The sequence below is a fragment of the Coccinella septempunctata genome, chromosome 4, assembly GCF_907165205.1.
Source record: "Coccinella septempunctata chromosome 4, icCocSept1.1, whole genome shotgun sequence".
NCBI lineage: Eukaryota > Metazoa > Arthropoda > Insecta > Coleoptera > Coccinellidae > Coccinella > Coccinella septempunctata.
The window spans coordinates 5,881,726-5,896,935 of record NC_058192.1 but is presented as its reverse complement, the minus strand read 5'-3'; the positions used below and the strand labels follow the sequence as shown (position 1 = coordinate 5,896,935).

Here is a 15,210-nt window from a genome sequence, read left to right as displayed (position 1 = left end):
CAAGTTATTGAGGCTATATTATGGAAACAATAAATCATTAAATAGTCTCGTAATTAAAGGACAGACATCAATAATAAATGATAAACACTCTTTTTTTATTTGTATTATTTTGTACATCAAACTCACATTTATGAACAAGGATTAATAAGGTAAATGATACACCTACCAAAATATGGGTCTTCTATTGGACAGTGTTGTATACACATAAGTTGTAGCCTTGTGTATTAAACTATTCTTTTATTACTCAAGGTTAGTATCTAAAATGAAGAAATCGATACAAAATTTATGACATAAGATTTTCTGTTGAATTAAGTGAATCCTGAATTCAACATTTTGTTCAAAGTGTCCCTCACTTTTTTATATATAGGTAAGACGAATATTAACAGGTGAAATAAATATTTTGAAATGGTTCAAATTGAACAATTTACCCGATACAACTGAAAACATTCGAACAAAAATAAAAATTTCAAATCAATCTTTCATTTTATCAAACATTCTTCACAAATTCCTGATTTCTGAAAACTAAAACTTAAGAAGTCGTAAAAGTAGAGTGTCCGTTTCACTTTGTCGGTTATCTGTTTTCTGTTCATCTACCGCAAGTGGGAAGATTCACTCTGAAGAACACATTTAGTTCTATCAGACTGGCCAATATCAGAAAAATGGCGTACATCAGGAGACAAATTCTTCCTACTCTTTTGTCCAGTTGAAATTTGTTGAGATAAAACGTTAAATACAGAAGGAGCAGCGTGGATAGAAGAGATATGGCGCTGTATTCTATCCCGGCAGAATTGATTCCCACCTGAAAAAAGATTGACTAAAAATTGGGGCAGATATCGTTGAGGAATTCCTATAAAATATTTTTGCAACAATACTATAGCAACAATACATATATAGCTTTTCAACAAATTTGCTTTTTGTAAATAGGTATAACGTTATCATTTCTTTAAAGATGCGCTACAAAGATTTAGCATTTCCAAAGTACCTACCGATTCAAAATATATCTATTTTATATTATTTTATTGCTCACCCAATGTTTATCAGCAATAGTTGGCAAAAATGTTGCCTTGATGAACCAAGGTAATCCCAAGCAGAGCAGAATATCGAAGGTATTAGATCCAATAGAGTTACTTATTCCCATGGAACCATGACCTATGAAAATTTCAGGATATAATTGATTGAAATTGATAATTGAATACTATATTACCTTGTTTGGACACAATTACACTTGATACAGCCTCTGGTACACTTGTTCCTGCTGCTAAGAATGTGATACCCATTACAGAGTCTGGTATTCTCAAAGTATCTCCTGTTAAAAAAAAACCGCAATATTTAAACCGAGTTTGATTTGTGAACTGGGTGCTCACCTATGATAGTGATCATCCAAGCCACTAAATATGATAATGATCCAATCCATATGATACACATCATGAAGGTAAGAGGAAACCACGTTTTGAATCTTGGTTTTTCACAATCTGGAATGGTGAAGAGGAAAACTAGATGAATCGGCCATGTAAGAATCCATGTCATCTAGAAAATAAGCAGAAATATGAGTTGGCAACAATTTTTCGGGTTAGCTGAAGCCAAAAATGCACTTTTCAGATAAAAAATCACAAAACGTGAAAGACCAGAAATGCTAGAAGAAATTAATAATCTGCTGAGAATACCTAATGAAACTTTCATGAGTTTAATAAAAATAGCAATAATCTCGAAAAGTACGGATCTGGCAACGATTTCAAATGATCTCCACCAGCCTGTAGATCAAAAAAAGAAGCATCGTTACCTGTGTGAATTTTCCTCGTCCGCTTGGCCATTTCCACAAAGAATGGGGCTCTTCCTCAGTCATAGTTAACGATACTTTATTATTATCTTTGTCCACCTCCATCTGATCATTCAGGCCCAGTTTTATTGAGCCATTCTGATGTCGGGGAGATACATCTTCTTCGCCCTTTATTTTCACTACTTGAATATCCACATTTTGTTCGTCATTTGATAGTGTATGTCCTTCTTTATGCTGCTTCAGAGGAAGTTGAGCTTCAGCTAACTCTGAGAAGAATAATACTGTAAAATCTTCCATCCGAATTTAGAAAGAAATACTTACCAGCGGATTTAGGATCATAAGAACGGTTTGAGTGCTTTCGTGATTGTGAAAAACGTCCTAAAAGTGAATGAAAAGTGATAGAAGATATTGCTACGAAGAATTTGAATACATGCATCCAGTCCAGTCAAATCAGAAATCAGAATATACGCTTTACTCGTCATGCATGTAGAGAAGGCTTATTAATTGGCCTACGTCAGGGAATCTCCACTTAAAAAACAACTAACAACTTGCCAATGAAGCATGTATTCTGAATTTTTCACTGAAACTCGGATTCAATAAATACACTATTCTTTTTTCTTGCCGTCCGTCTTATGATTCAAAATTAGACCATTTTCATTCACAAACTCCTTAATTTGACTGTCCTATTATAGAGGAATAAAGAGATGAAGATCTTGATGCCATCCAAACCTTACCTCTAGCGAATTTCTGTATCGATTTGTCGAAATACATTATGAGAATGTAGACTATGTACAGCAAAACGAGTGTCAACGCTTCATACCATTCAACTCTTTCGTCGTGTATTATACAGATGAGCAGAGAAACAGTTATTCCATAGGCCAAACAGTCTCTGGTCAATGGCCACCAATCTAAGGGTACGACTTTCACCCCACACTGAAAATAAAAGCAATTTTTATGGGTTTCCAAGTGGTAGCTTCGCCACTTGAGCGAATAATGAATATTGTAAGTAATGCTACTTACCATGCCTGCACCTATGCCACAACATGCAGCTACAGCTAGTATATTGAAAACTGCTGAACCAACAATTGTCCCTACACCTATATCTCCTTCTGTGATGAAGGTTCCGATGACATTCACGAAAAGTTCAGGTGCAGAAGTTGCAGCAGCCATAAAAGTAGCACCTGCTACATCTGCTGACATATTCAAAGCTGAAAGAAAAGAAAGATAGAAAAGAATCTAAAAAAAAACTTGAGAGAAAATTGAATTATTTCAAAATCAGAAGCTGAAAGAACACAAAGGAACAGTCGTTTTGACGATTGGTATTGCAATGTTATGTTTACAGTTTAGGAGCTAAGGTTTCATACGTACCATGACATATTTTCTCTACTGCTGGTACAAAATATTTATCACAGACTACAGCTAAAGCAACGAACAAATAAAGTGATAATAAAACATGGACCGCCACCCCTCCATCCCTCCTCTGTTTTTCTGTGAAGAAATCTCTAGGAAAGTCGTCTATTGCCGGTGGGGTACAATTAAGTCCTGAAAAAAAAGTTCGTTCAAAGAAATGACATCAATACATCCAATTTTTGGCGTATTTTGTCTATTTTTAACTTCAAGGACCTGTTGCTTGTACCGTTCGGTCTTGAAGATTTTTTAACGTACCCCATATTTTTCGGGATTTTTCGAAGGACAACTTTCGTATATAATATATGCTATATATTTGGTAGAAATCTACTTTGAAACCTATTCATATTTGAAGAGGAAAACAAAATCATTTTTCGATATTTGAAAAAATATTTCGCTCAAGTTCTCCAAGGGGGGCCCAATGGCCCTCCCACTGGAACCACCTCGTGTGAATGTCGTCCGTGAGAGTAAAAACCTACAAAACCTTGCAGACATTCAGTCCATCTTTCTTTTGTAAACTTTAATCGGAGGGAGCATCCAAATATTTCGCGTTATTCAACAGTTTACATCAAACTTTGTTCTTGACTGTTGATGAAGAAGTCCCTCGACTTAATAGTCGCAATCTTGATTATACACTTGCGTTGCAGTAAAACGAGCATTTTAAGTGGTGCCAAAGCGGCTTGCTCCATTCATCAAATCGTAATCAACTTTTTACTGAATGATTATCTTTTTGATGTCCATCCCGATTCGACATATAAACGGAAGAAAATGATTATTTTCAACAAAGTAAAAGTGTTATGTGGGGGCGTCATCACGCAGCAATTAGGTACAAACTAACCTAATAATTCAATAAAAATAATGGTGCCTCAAAACGTATTGTATTTATTATTTCTTAAGCTCACTGTTCGGAACTTGAGATATGCCTGTGTGGGAGAAGTAATATGAATAGGTTAATTAAGGCGTCCCCTTCTTATTTCATTCAGTATTTACACTATTTACGATGACAAACTCTGATATTCGAACAATATGAAGGGAAAAGTGTATTTTCTTACATATCGGTGGTTTAAGGTCCTCGCTTAGCGTTTTCGCTTTATTCCCTTGGCACAATGAAATAATTATGATACTCAGTCGACAACAATAGACGTACCTACTGGAAATAACAAGTGTTTGAAATATTTAGATTCAGATTAAGTAAAAATATAGTCATCTTTGCCCATAATCAAGAAAACTTCACATGAAATATACAGAATAGCAAAAAGTGCGAAATTTTTCAAATAATTCTTGCGATCAACTTTCAATGTTTTTTCCATTTATCAAATATTTGACCTATCTTAATATGGTTGCAAAATGGTGAATGCTCTTTTCGCTTCATTATCTAACGTGAACCAAACTTATAATTTCATTTTATAGACGTATGTAGTCCTTCAAGAATGGCAAGTCAGGAATCTAGTTATTGTAACTGTTGAAGAAATCGAGAATTGTGAAATAAAATTCGCATCTTAGTATAGACAGAAATGTGGAAGGTCTGGCGTTGAGATTTAAATATTCCGAGATTGTACTGCCATAATTGGAAAGTAACTATTCTCGTGAACGTGATGTGAATATTTGAACCATTATTCCATTAACCTGGTTCTTGAACCGAGCTGAAAAATCACTATGAGATTTCGCATATGCTAAAATACCTATGTACCAAATTCACTGATTTCCGAGGGTAAAAAAAGACCATTTTTAGGGTCGAAATTTGGGGGGCTATAAATGAGAGAGGGGCCTCCTGGCAAAAACCAAAAATTTCTGTAAATTTTGAATCGAGAATTTGTGAAAAGGGGAACCTCAAGCATCTAGTTTTTTCTTCGAAGTCTTGGCTCTAATTTCCAGTGAAAAATTTCACAATCCACGTTTGAGATACGCAGATTGCTAAAATTGAGTGGAAAAATCTGAAATTTTCATACAAAATGAGTATATTTTGAGAATTGAAAAAAAAATTATAATTATGTGTAACTTTCATAATCTTGAAGATGATAAGAGGTGACTGAGATTTTTTTATTTTATATAGGTGGTACTATAAGGTAGTTTAGATATAACAAATCAATGTGTGTAACTAATTGAGAATAAAACAAGGGAAATTTTCAGATTGAAAAAGAGATTTTAACCAATCAGGTTTGATTTTCATTTCTAATAAAAGTCTTTGACCCATATCATAATCATTTAACATACCTTTAACCGAAAAATACATTGCTGACTTTCGATCCTTTCAGAGAATGAATAATAATTCAAATCACGATTCACACATTTACATTTTTCCCATCATTTATTTGCAATATTCTCGAGAATAGAGTGAGAACTGAAGCAAGCAAATTTTGTCAACTGAGCTACCGATCACGACTCGAAATAAACCAATGTGTGATTGAATAAAATTTCATCCTTCTGTTCGACAGTCTATTACGGGATTTCCACTAACAAGTTAATTGTTATTATGCCTCAGATGTACTTAGGAGAAACGCATAATACTACACGAAATGAACGACCAGTTTCACTATTTAGTAGCAGCGTTAAATGCTGCACGAAATCGAAGGATTTATCGCAATACTTTTGAGCTTTTCAATCTTATTTTCGTGAGTTCTATACCAGTTGACAAAATAATATTCATTGCACGAATTACAAAAATTCGTGCAAACTTGCGTCCGTTAAATGATTATCGAAATAATCAATAAAAATAACGTTGGCCTCCAATAGTACTCAATATATCCGAACACGTTGAGTAGAACCAGGAATTAACTTGAAAAAATCACAGGATATCCTCAAGTATCGTGATTGATATCGTTCAAGTCGTCAGACTAAAACCACTAGAGAACTTATCGTTATTAGAAATTAGTTGGATTGAAACATTGTTTATGACGACAGAAAATTGAGTATTTAGATGTCCTAACTGCCTGGAACCGCCTCTTTCTTATCCTATTATGGTCCACACCACACCCTACATTTTTTTTATGCTCAGGAAGTAGTGAATATTTGTTTTTCCACTGATTGGAAGTGGTCTTCCACATCTAATGAGTAGTTTCCATCAAGACGTATATATTTTTTCAGGAGCACAACTGAAAAATCTGGTGATCTCAAACCTTTCTCCGGAATGAGAAAAAAGAATTCTATTGTGCTTGAACTAGACTCCTAAAAGTCTTCAATTATACCTTGATCTGTATCGTAATCATCCTATTTGTAAGTACCTAATTCAGAAAAACAATTTTGTCACACACGTGAACTGAGGTCTTTGACCTTTTCTTTAACCTTGCGGAAGTGCCTTAAATTTATTTCATATGACCTTAATGATGATAACCACTCAGCGAAAATCTGTTGAATGGAAACTCATCCACAAGATGGAATAAGAAGAAATTGGAAGAGTGTCTTCGATCATTTCACTAGTTAGTAATATGAAAATTGAAATTTGTTGGTATGGAATTTGACTTATGATCCCAGATTAATAAAAAAAGAGTTTTGAGCCTGTATTTGGCCGTTATGAAAAAGGCTAAATTTTTAAACTAAATTTAAAAGAATTTTTATGATTATTTTCCCACCGATGTAATCCAAACCGTGAGATTTATATTAGGCAAAAGATTCTTCACTTTCATCAATATCATAATTGTTGATCAGTTCATCTACATCGAATGAAAAAAAAAAAACGATCTGACTTGTTGCCTGATGAATATCTTAATGAATCTTTGTCATATTAGGGTATCACTACCACTCTCAAAGTAAATTATATTTTCAATCTTCCAAAACATAGTTTTCAACATCAACAAGTTGGCGTACCCATGTTTAACTGATGCGACTAGTTGAATCGAACCTGAGTTATGGATGAAATTCTCCATCAAAATTTTGATTTTATGAGTTTATGGTGATGCGCAGGTAAAAGAAATTTTGGCATATTTTTTTCCTAGTAAATTTCTTGTTGAAATCCGTTGTCACAAATAGAAGGCGCATATAAAAGGCACAAGTAGAATGGGAGGTTAGAATGAACGAGTAAAATGCTCAGGCAGAAAGCAGAGTACAACTTTTGTAGTTGTCTGTTACAGAATACAAGAGTTGATTGAATGCCTTGAAAATAATTTTTATGATTTTTTCGAATTTAGAAGAAATATTTTGATTTCTGCTAGGAGTCACAAAAAACCTTTCTGTTCTCTTGAAAATAAAGTTACTTTTACTTTTGAAATCATAAATCAAGAGAATTTATCTGTTTGAAGACAGAAACTCTGACTCTGATTATATTCTTAGGTGGGCTAAACCTTGTATTTCAGCTTGTTGTTAAGAATCATTAACGTCTTGTTCATACTCACAAATATTTACCTATTATTTGTCTCCTCATTAATGCCCGTTTACACCGTCTTATTTGAGACAGGCTTAATGTTAACTTATTTCAGTGATTGGTGATTGCTATGGCAACTGCTATAGAAATCAGATAAATAAGTAAGCCTTAACGTTAAGCCTGCTTTGAATAAGGCGGTGCAAACAGGCATTAGTGGTTACCGCTATAAATTCAAAATTTGAGTAAGAACTATTATGAATTTGTAATACCTAGGACGACTTGTGAAGTAAAGATTGCGGAAACGGACATCTACTTCGATGTCAGTATTTTTTTTTGGGATTGAATTGAAAAAATGCGAAGGTTTTACTTTTTGGGATCAAAATGCATCCCTAAAATTCCACACAGAAGATTTCTATGCCGAAGCGGAGGACTACAAGCAGCTTAAAACATACCCAATCATTCACTTATTCAATTGTGCTACGTGATTAACTTAGTTTAATCGTGTAGCCATTCAGCCGAATGAAAACTAATCCAGAAATGCCTAATGGCTCGTTCAAAACCGGATACGGGAAAAATCGAAGCGAACTCAATGATCTCACCTGCTGCCAACGTTTCGAAATCCATTTTTCTGCACCTTCAGGACGATTGTTATCACGCACTATGTTCCCCCCGCGTTGACGCATACGTGGTCTTCATTTGTTCGCAGCATGGACTTCACTGAGACAATTTGACGTGAGGCAATTCTGCTGTGTATTTACTGGACTGTTCATTCGGAGGATCCATTGTCATATTTGGTGTCATTATTATTCTATGTCCTGTGTCATTCCAGTAATTTTCTATTGTAAACAATGGCCTATTGAGAGGAATTCTGAAAGAGGTCCATTCCGAGCGGACGCTTAACTGTACGGGCTGTTTTTTTTAACTGGCAGAAGTGAGACCTCCTCCATAACACATCTGATATGGTTACCAATAATTATCTTCGTGGAAAACCACGAAAAATGATTTCGAAATCAACTATAAAAATACATCAGGTTTGCGTTTGGATCTTCCAAAAAATCATTAATTTTAGGGCATGTAACTACAAGGAAGTAACAGATAGTATTTCTATGAGTAGGTTCAACTTCGAACATGGTTATTCTTTCAACTTGAAGGATGCAGTGAATCCATCAAGAGAATATCGATAATTTTGACGGTGCTTCAAACATCCTAGTTACATGATTACGAATGGCTAGTAGAGGTTAATTTAAAGAATTCTCTTCAAGAAAAGTTCTTCGAAGAAACTTTATTTTTTAATTTTTCAAACCCCCACTGCATGAGATAGATTTTAAATCATTACGAAACAAGCCGAGAAGAACTACTAGTAAATAGCCTTAGGCATTACTTTTTGAGGTGAATTCTTCAAGGATGTTCTTTTTACTTTTACCACAGAAGAATTCTTTTTTAAATCTGAATGGGATTTGTGTGGAGATATAGTAGACTAGATAACCATGGGTTCCTCCTCATTTGATCTTATGATCTCAGGTCCTATCTGCAACAGAATTATGAAAAAAAAATGATTATAAAGAAAGGTTTGAAATATCAATTGTCGAAATAAGAAAAATATATATTAGTGTGAATTAACTACACACAACGCAAATATGTGGGGATTAGTGTCTTGTAGAAGATGATATAAATCTGGACACCTCAAGAGTTTCTCTATCTCAGGTAAGTCAATATTTTTTGATCATCTATCAATTGTTTCTTGTCAGATTCTAAAACTTCCACAATAGGAAAGATTACTTATCAAAGATAGCAAGGTGGTATTTATTTTATCATATACCTCTTCTACACAGTGTTTCTGTAGACTGTGGAGCTTAACTGTCGTGTTTTTCGAGAGATTACACTTCATAAAGTGGAATCGGGTAAAAATTTCATGCTATACAGCTGACAGTGGAATTCAAAGTGTGGTATGGCAATGTTGCTTAGGACTAAGAAAACTCGAATCGTTTTAAGTGTTAAAATAATCGCTTTCTTGTCAGTGACAATATTTTATTCGTTATTGAATATCTTCAATGAAGACAATTATGAGGAAAATTCACGTGAGTAATTTTGAAATTTTTATGATGATTCGGTGTAGTTGGGCCTTCATTGATGTGAGAAGACAATCATTAAATATCTATATCTTGCAATGTGGATGAAATACTGTCGTTCCTTCTAAGCCAGATATCTTCATTAAAGTGTTTTTTTCCACAGGTGTATCACGTCATTTGTTAGCCGTACCCGAGGGTCAAAATTGTACACCGGCAGCCATTTTCGACTTTCCTCCTGATGGTTTCACCAGACAACAGAGACAGCAAGGATGGGTTCTGGTCCATGCGGGAATAGCAACATATTTATTCATTTTATTGGCTATAGTGTGCGATGATTATTTCGTCCCAGCCATTAAGAGATTTTGCGATAGTGAGTGCTTTTTGATCGAAAATGAGGATTAAATATCCATAAGGTGTATGTAGGTACCGGAAAATTTCCAGTATTTGAGGAATTGAGTAAATATTTATCTCCTTCATTTCGTAATGATATCTCGATGAGGATACGACCATTGTGTGTTGTTGATGTTCTTGGAAATCATGATTTTCACGAGGAAATGATATCAAATATCAAGATTTATTCAGATGAACACTGACGTGTTTTTCTACCTCATCAAAATAATTGTTCAGATGTACCGAAAAACAATTTCTGGCATCCCTTAAACCTAAGCTTGTCTCAGTAACACATTGTATCTTTGATCTGCCGATAAAAATGGAATTTGGTGTGAAATAATTCCATATTTCAATATTTTCCAGGCCTAGAAATGTCGGAGGATATTGCTGGAGCCACGTTTATGGCAACTGCAAGTTCCAGTCCGGAACTTTTCATCAATTGCGTTGGTACTTTCGTAACTGAAGGGGATTTGGGAGTTGGCACTATAGTGGGATCCGCAGTGTTCAATATTTTAGCAGTACCAGCATGCTGTGGGCTCTTCGCAAACATGGTAACGAGTATTTTTCTTTAGCACTTCAAAATGAGGAAGAAATATTCCAATTTAATTCAAGTTTTTGTCGAATTATTGATTTGGAGGGGGAATTTTTCAGTATAAAAGAGTAACATAAAAGTGAGGGTATTTTACATTTTTTCAAGTGCATATTTCATCGAATGAACCTTTCTATTGTTAGATTTTCAGATCAAAAGATAGCAAAGCTGATCCTTCTTGTACCACTCGAAATAGGCAGTGAAGTCAGGACCGTTCTTAGCGGGGGTGCAGCGCGTGCCACGTACGCTGGCGGCCATCAAAGGGGGCGGCAGCCGCGCTGTAGTGCGGTCCTGTTTCGTTAAATACTACAAAATATATCGACCCGGATCATTTCATCGGCTAATTCGAGTTCGTAGATTACGAATATGTCATTAGACCTTTGTAGGATCAGTATTTTAGGAAATAAATCTTTTTTAGTGGAAAATTTCGAAAAAATTGGACAACTTTGAGGAGCTGTAACAGCCAGAAAAAAAGGGATAGACATATGTTGATTTTTTTGATGATAGATGGATCCTTTGCATATGGAAAATTCTAATTTTTATGCATCTACCGCGAACGGTTCAGATTTAATGATTTTTTCCGCGAAGATTTTCAAATTTTTCATCAACCATAACTTGAAAAATAATTTTTTTTTCAAATATCTGTTTGCATATTCGTTATCTACGTCCTCGAATTAGTCGACAGTATAAATTTGGTTTTGATCGGAGACCAAAAATATTTTTCAAAAAATCGCAATTTTTCCATACATATGCATGGAAAAATTGGAAAAATTTTCGATCTTCCCGATTTCCACCAAAATTGGGTTATTTACTAAATCGAGGGCGTAGATTACGAATATGCAAACAGAATTTTCCTGAAAGGATTAGTTTTCAAGTTATGGTCGATGGAAAATTCGAAATTCTGGACCTTCTCAGAAAAAATCATAAAATCTGAACTGTTCGCGGTAGGTGAATGAAAGTTAGTTTTTCCTATTTGCAAAGAACCAGTCTATCACCAAAAGAATCTTCATATGTCCAGTGCCTCTTTTCTGGCTGCTATAGCTCCTCAAAGTTGACTAATTTTTTCGAAATTTTTCACTAAAAAAGATTTATTTCCTAAAATACTAATTCTAGGAAAAATCTAATTGCATATTCGTAATCTTCGACCTCGAATTAGTCAAAATAATGAACCGGGTCGATTTAATTCGAAAAATAAAAAAAAAAGAATAATGTTTTTGATACTTTGTGAACGTTGATTTGTGAGCTTCCATAATTATAATTTATAATTTTCAGGTTATGGACTTGGACTGGTGGCCGATCACAAGAGACAGTATTATTTATGGAACTGCCGTCGTTCTTCTCATATCAGTTTTATACGATGGAAGGGTTTATGTTTATGAAGCTCTTACTTTGGTCCTTTTTTATACTCTTTACATATTTAGTAAGTTTTTTCCTTTGGGCATTTCCAAGTCTGATTGTTTTTACAACAGTATCATCTGTGGCTTCGATGATCAAATTTCTATTATTTCAATACGATATAATGCAGTGAAAATGCAATAAATTTTTTCAGTAATGTATTTCAATGGAAGCATCAGTGCTATAGCAACGAGGGCATTGAGAAAAATTCAGAGAAAGAGACGTTATACAGAAATATCAAGAGAAACTGAACCACTTCTGTCCAAGAATGGCATCACTGGTTCCAAATGCAATGTATCGAATTGTATCTGCGAAGCAGATATATCCTTAAAAGACTGCGAAGAATTAGGTGAGCAAGTTTTCTTCGAGCGAGTATTTCGTTGATAACATGTTGAATCTGAGGAATTTTATTCGTACATCTCGACGCTTATGTGGAAATATTCGGTCTTTAGGTTTGAATCAACGAACATAACTTTGTAGATTTTTTCATACCGGAATCTTATGATTCACATAATTGAAATCGTATCTGAATGCTAAATTTGAAGATAAAGATATCACAGTCAGGAAAAAGTCATCAGGACTTTGACCAGACCACATCATAACCACAGACTGATGGTCTAGAACACACTTGGAGGGGGGCAGAATAGGAGTTTTGATCAAAGGACTCCTCCTTCTAGATGGAAACTAGTACATCTGTTTGAGGCAATTAACTAGATGCCTCTCGTGCCCGCGATTTTTGCTTACACGTTTTACGCACACTCACTACCTGTGTATTTCACTCACGCAGCCCATTCTGCCTGCTCATTCTATCCGTTCATTCTACCCCACTTTCGATCCGCTTCTTCTATCCGCGCCTTCTATCCGCGCCTTCTATCCACGCCTTCTATCTGCGCCTTCCATCCGCGCCTTCTATCCGCACCTTCAATCCGCGCCCTCCATCCGCTCCTTCTATCCGCACCTTCTATCCGTGCCTTCTATCCGCGCCTTCTATCCGCGCCTTCTATCTGCGGCTTCTGTCCGCGCCTTCTATCTGCGCCTTCTATCCGCGCTATCTATCCGCGCCTTCTATCCGCGCCTTCTATCCAGGACCTTTAGCCCCACCTTCTATCTGCGTCTTCTATCCGCGAAATCTATTGCGTCTTCTATCCGCGAAATCTATGCGCGCCATTTATCCGCGCCTTCAATCCGCGTCTTCTAACGCGCCTTTTATCATCAATGAAGTTCAATTCCATGGCGGATTTTCATAGATGATGCTCTGTATATCGATATTAATCTGCCAGCTTAGTATTCAACGCATACAATTTTTTTTTCAGAGGAATCGACCAATATTTGGGAATGGCCCAGAGAGGAATCGGCTTCAGGGAAATGCTGGTGGATTTTCACCTGGCCAATTTCCTTTGTCCTCTATCTGACAACGCCGGATTGTAGAAAATATCCCAAGTTATTCGTTTTCACATTCCTGATGTGCATAATTTGGATAGGTTTAACGTCATACCTTGTTGCTTGGCTGATAACAGCTATAGGTGAGTGTTTCTACAGAATTTCACTACTGAATTTTGAAGTACCACACTTCAAATGCTATACTCAATGCAGTATTCAAATAATTTAAATTCATTGACCTGGGAAGGTCGCGATGCAAGCATTCATATCATTTCTACTACTTTCTGGCTAAGGGTTTTCACCCTCTATTTCTAATGCCAAAATAAAGGAACCGTAAAACGAGAATTAGCAGACCGTCCAAAATGGAAAAGTTCCATAATCTCTGAGATTGTTGAGTCCTGAGTCTGTTGGTTGCCCAATTTTCAATGAACAATTTCGTTTTGTAGGTGACACCCTGAATATACCAGATTCCGTCATGGGTCTCACTTTCTTAGCAGCTGGAACAAGTGTGCCAGAGGCAGTATCAAGTGTTATTGTCACAAATCAAGGTATTGTCAAGACTATGTGTGATAGGACTTCGAAAAACCTATTTTATTATTTATTTAAGGTCACGGCGCAATGGGAATCAGCAGTTCCATTGGCTCTAACACCTTCGATATACTACTTTGTCTTGGTATACCATGGTTCATCAAAACAGCTTTTTATCCAACAGTTCCTCATCGTCATTGGATAAAAATAAATTCTTCTGGTATCACCTACAGTGCAGTTTCATTATTATCCACGTTGGTTTTGTTCTATGGCGGACTTTATATGAACAAATTCAGGTGAGTGAATATTTTTTTTTGGGGTATTTTTTTAAGCCAAAAAACTTAATTTGAGTCGGTGGTTTCTTTTGTCTCTTTTTTTTTGGTTTTCAACTGACGATATATTTTTTTGCAGACTGGATTGGAAGATTGGTTTAGGTTGTCTTGCTCTATATGGCGGATTTTTGACAATGGCTTCTCTTATTGAGCTCAACGTTTTCTTTCCAGTGAATCCACCAACATGTGACCGATAGAAACATCACAGTTCCTTCAAATTCGATTATAAATTTTCGGAGTATAATCTTTCACAATGTAAATAAAATACTGACAAACTTCCGTTTTATTTTATACTCAAAAAAACTCCTTTCCCTTTAAAATAGACTCTTGTCAATGTGTTTCCATTATCCATATCGCCTAAAATGAAAGATAGGCGAAGAAATATGCAAGGTGAATTCGAAAAATGATGTATTATGATTGCCACCTTTAATTTATTCAACCAGTTTATGTTCAGAATTAACGCACTGAGGTAGGAAAAAATGCCAGAGAATATTCTACTGAATAATTTCAAAAATGGCGGATGCCAAACAAAAAGTGAGAGTTTTGTGAAGGTGAAGGAAAAAACATTTTAGTATTTATTTTTATTAAGATGTCATCTTGAATCGGCTTGTAACTTATGGTGAGTGGTGAGTGAAAAAGCTTTAAAAATTAGGAAGATCAATATACTATCTATTTACTTAAAAAAACTAGTGTGTTCAATGAAGGCTACACTGAAATGATAAACACTTAAAAAAATTAAATAATAAGAAATCCGCATACTTTCAGTGGGTACTCGAAAAGTGAAAAAAGATGCAAAAAGTTTTCTATTGAGTATAATACTTCTTTGAAAAAGTATTAGAAACTGTTGAACAAAACACCCGATTCATTATCAAATTTCATCATTTAAGTTCCAGTATTTTATGAAATATACAATATTTCCTGAATATAATGAACCAAATATGCATATGCAATGATCATCATTAAAGGATGGAGTATTTTATTCAATCTTTTGCTGCTTCTTCTCATTGTACTTTTACATAACGAAATCATACCTGTCTTTCAAAAAT

The 15,210-nt window shown here is 35.2% G+C and overlaps 2 protein-coding genes across 3 annotated transcripts; one reads left to right on the top strand and one right to left on the bottom strand.

Moving 5' to 3' along the window:
* Nucleotides 1–67: 67 nt before the first annotated feature.
* LOC123311568 (sodium/potassium/calcium exchanger 3) lies at nt 68–8,237 on the bottom strand. 2 transcript variants are annotated; one of them, XM_044895604.1, is made up of 10 exons: nt 8,081–8,237; nt 3,146–3,319; nt 2,798–2,985; nt 2,512–2,710; nt 2,099–2,155; nt 1,781–2,043; nt 1,365–1,527; nt 1,205–1,306; nt 1,028–1,149; nt 68–799 (listed from the first exon to the last, which is right to left on the bottom strand). In XM_044895604.1, exons 1-10 carry the CDS (start codon nt 8,103–8,105, stop codon nt 587–589), a joined length of 1,506 nt encoding a protein of 501 aa, XP_044751539.1. In that variant the 5' UTR covers nt 8,106–8,237; the 3' UTR covers nt 68–586. The 2 variants fall into 2 exon arrangements, with proteins under 2 accessions (XP_044751539.1, XP_044751540.1); XM_044895605.1 differs by lacking the exon at nt 8,081–8,237 and adding an exon at nt 5,399–5,626.
* A 1,064-nt stretch (nt 8,238–9,301) lies between these two features.
* LOC123311567 (sodium/potassium/calcium exchanger 3-like) lies at nt 9,302–14,443 on the top strand. Its single transcript, XM_044895603.1, has 9 exons — nt 9,302–9,559; nt 9,714–9,920; nt 10,304–10,491; nt 11,802–11,949; nt 12,079–12,273; nt 13,238–13,447; nt 13,751–13,852; nt 13,912–14,128; nt 14,244–14,443. Exons 1-9 carry the CDS (start codon nt 9,430–9,432, stop codon nt 14,359–14,361), a joined length of 1,515 nt encoding a protein of 504 aa, XP_044751538.1. The 5' UTR covers nt 9,302–9,429; the 3' UTR covers nt 14,362–14,443.
* Nucleotides 14,444–15,210: the final 767 nt, after the last annotated feature.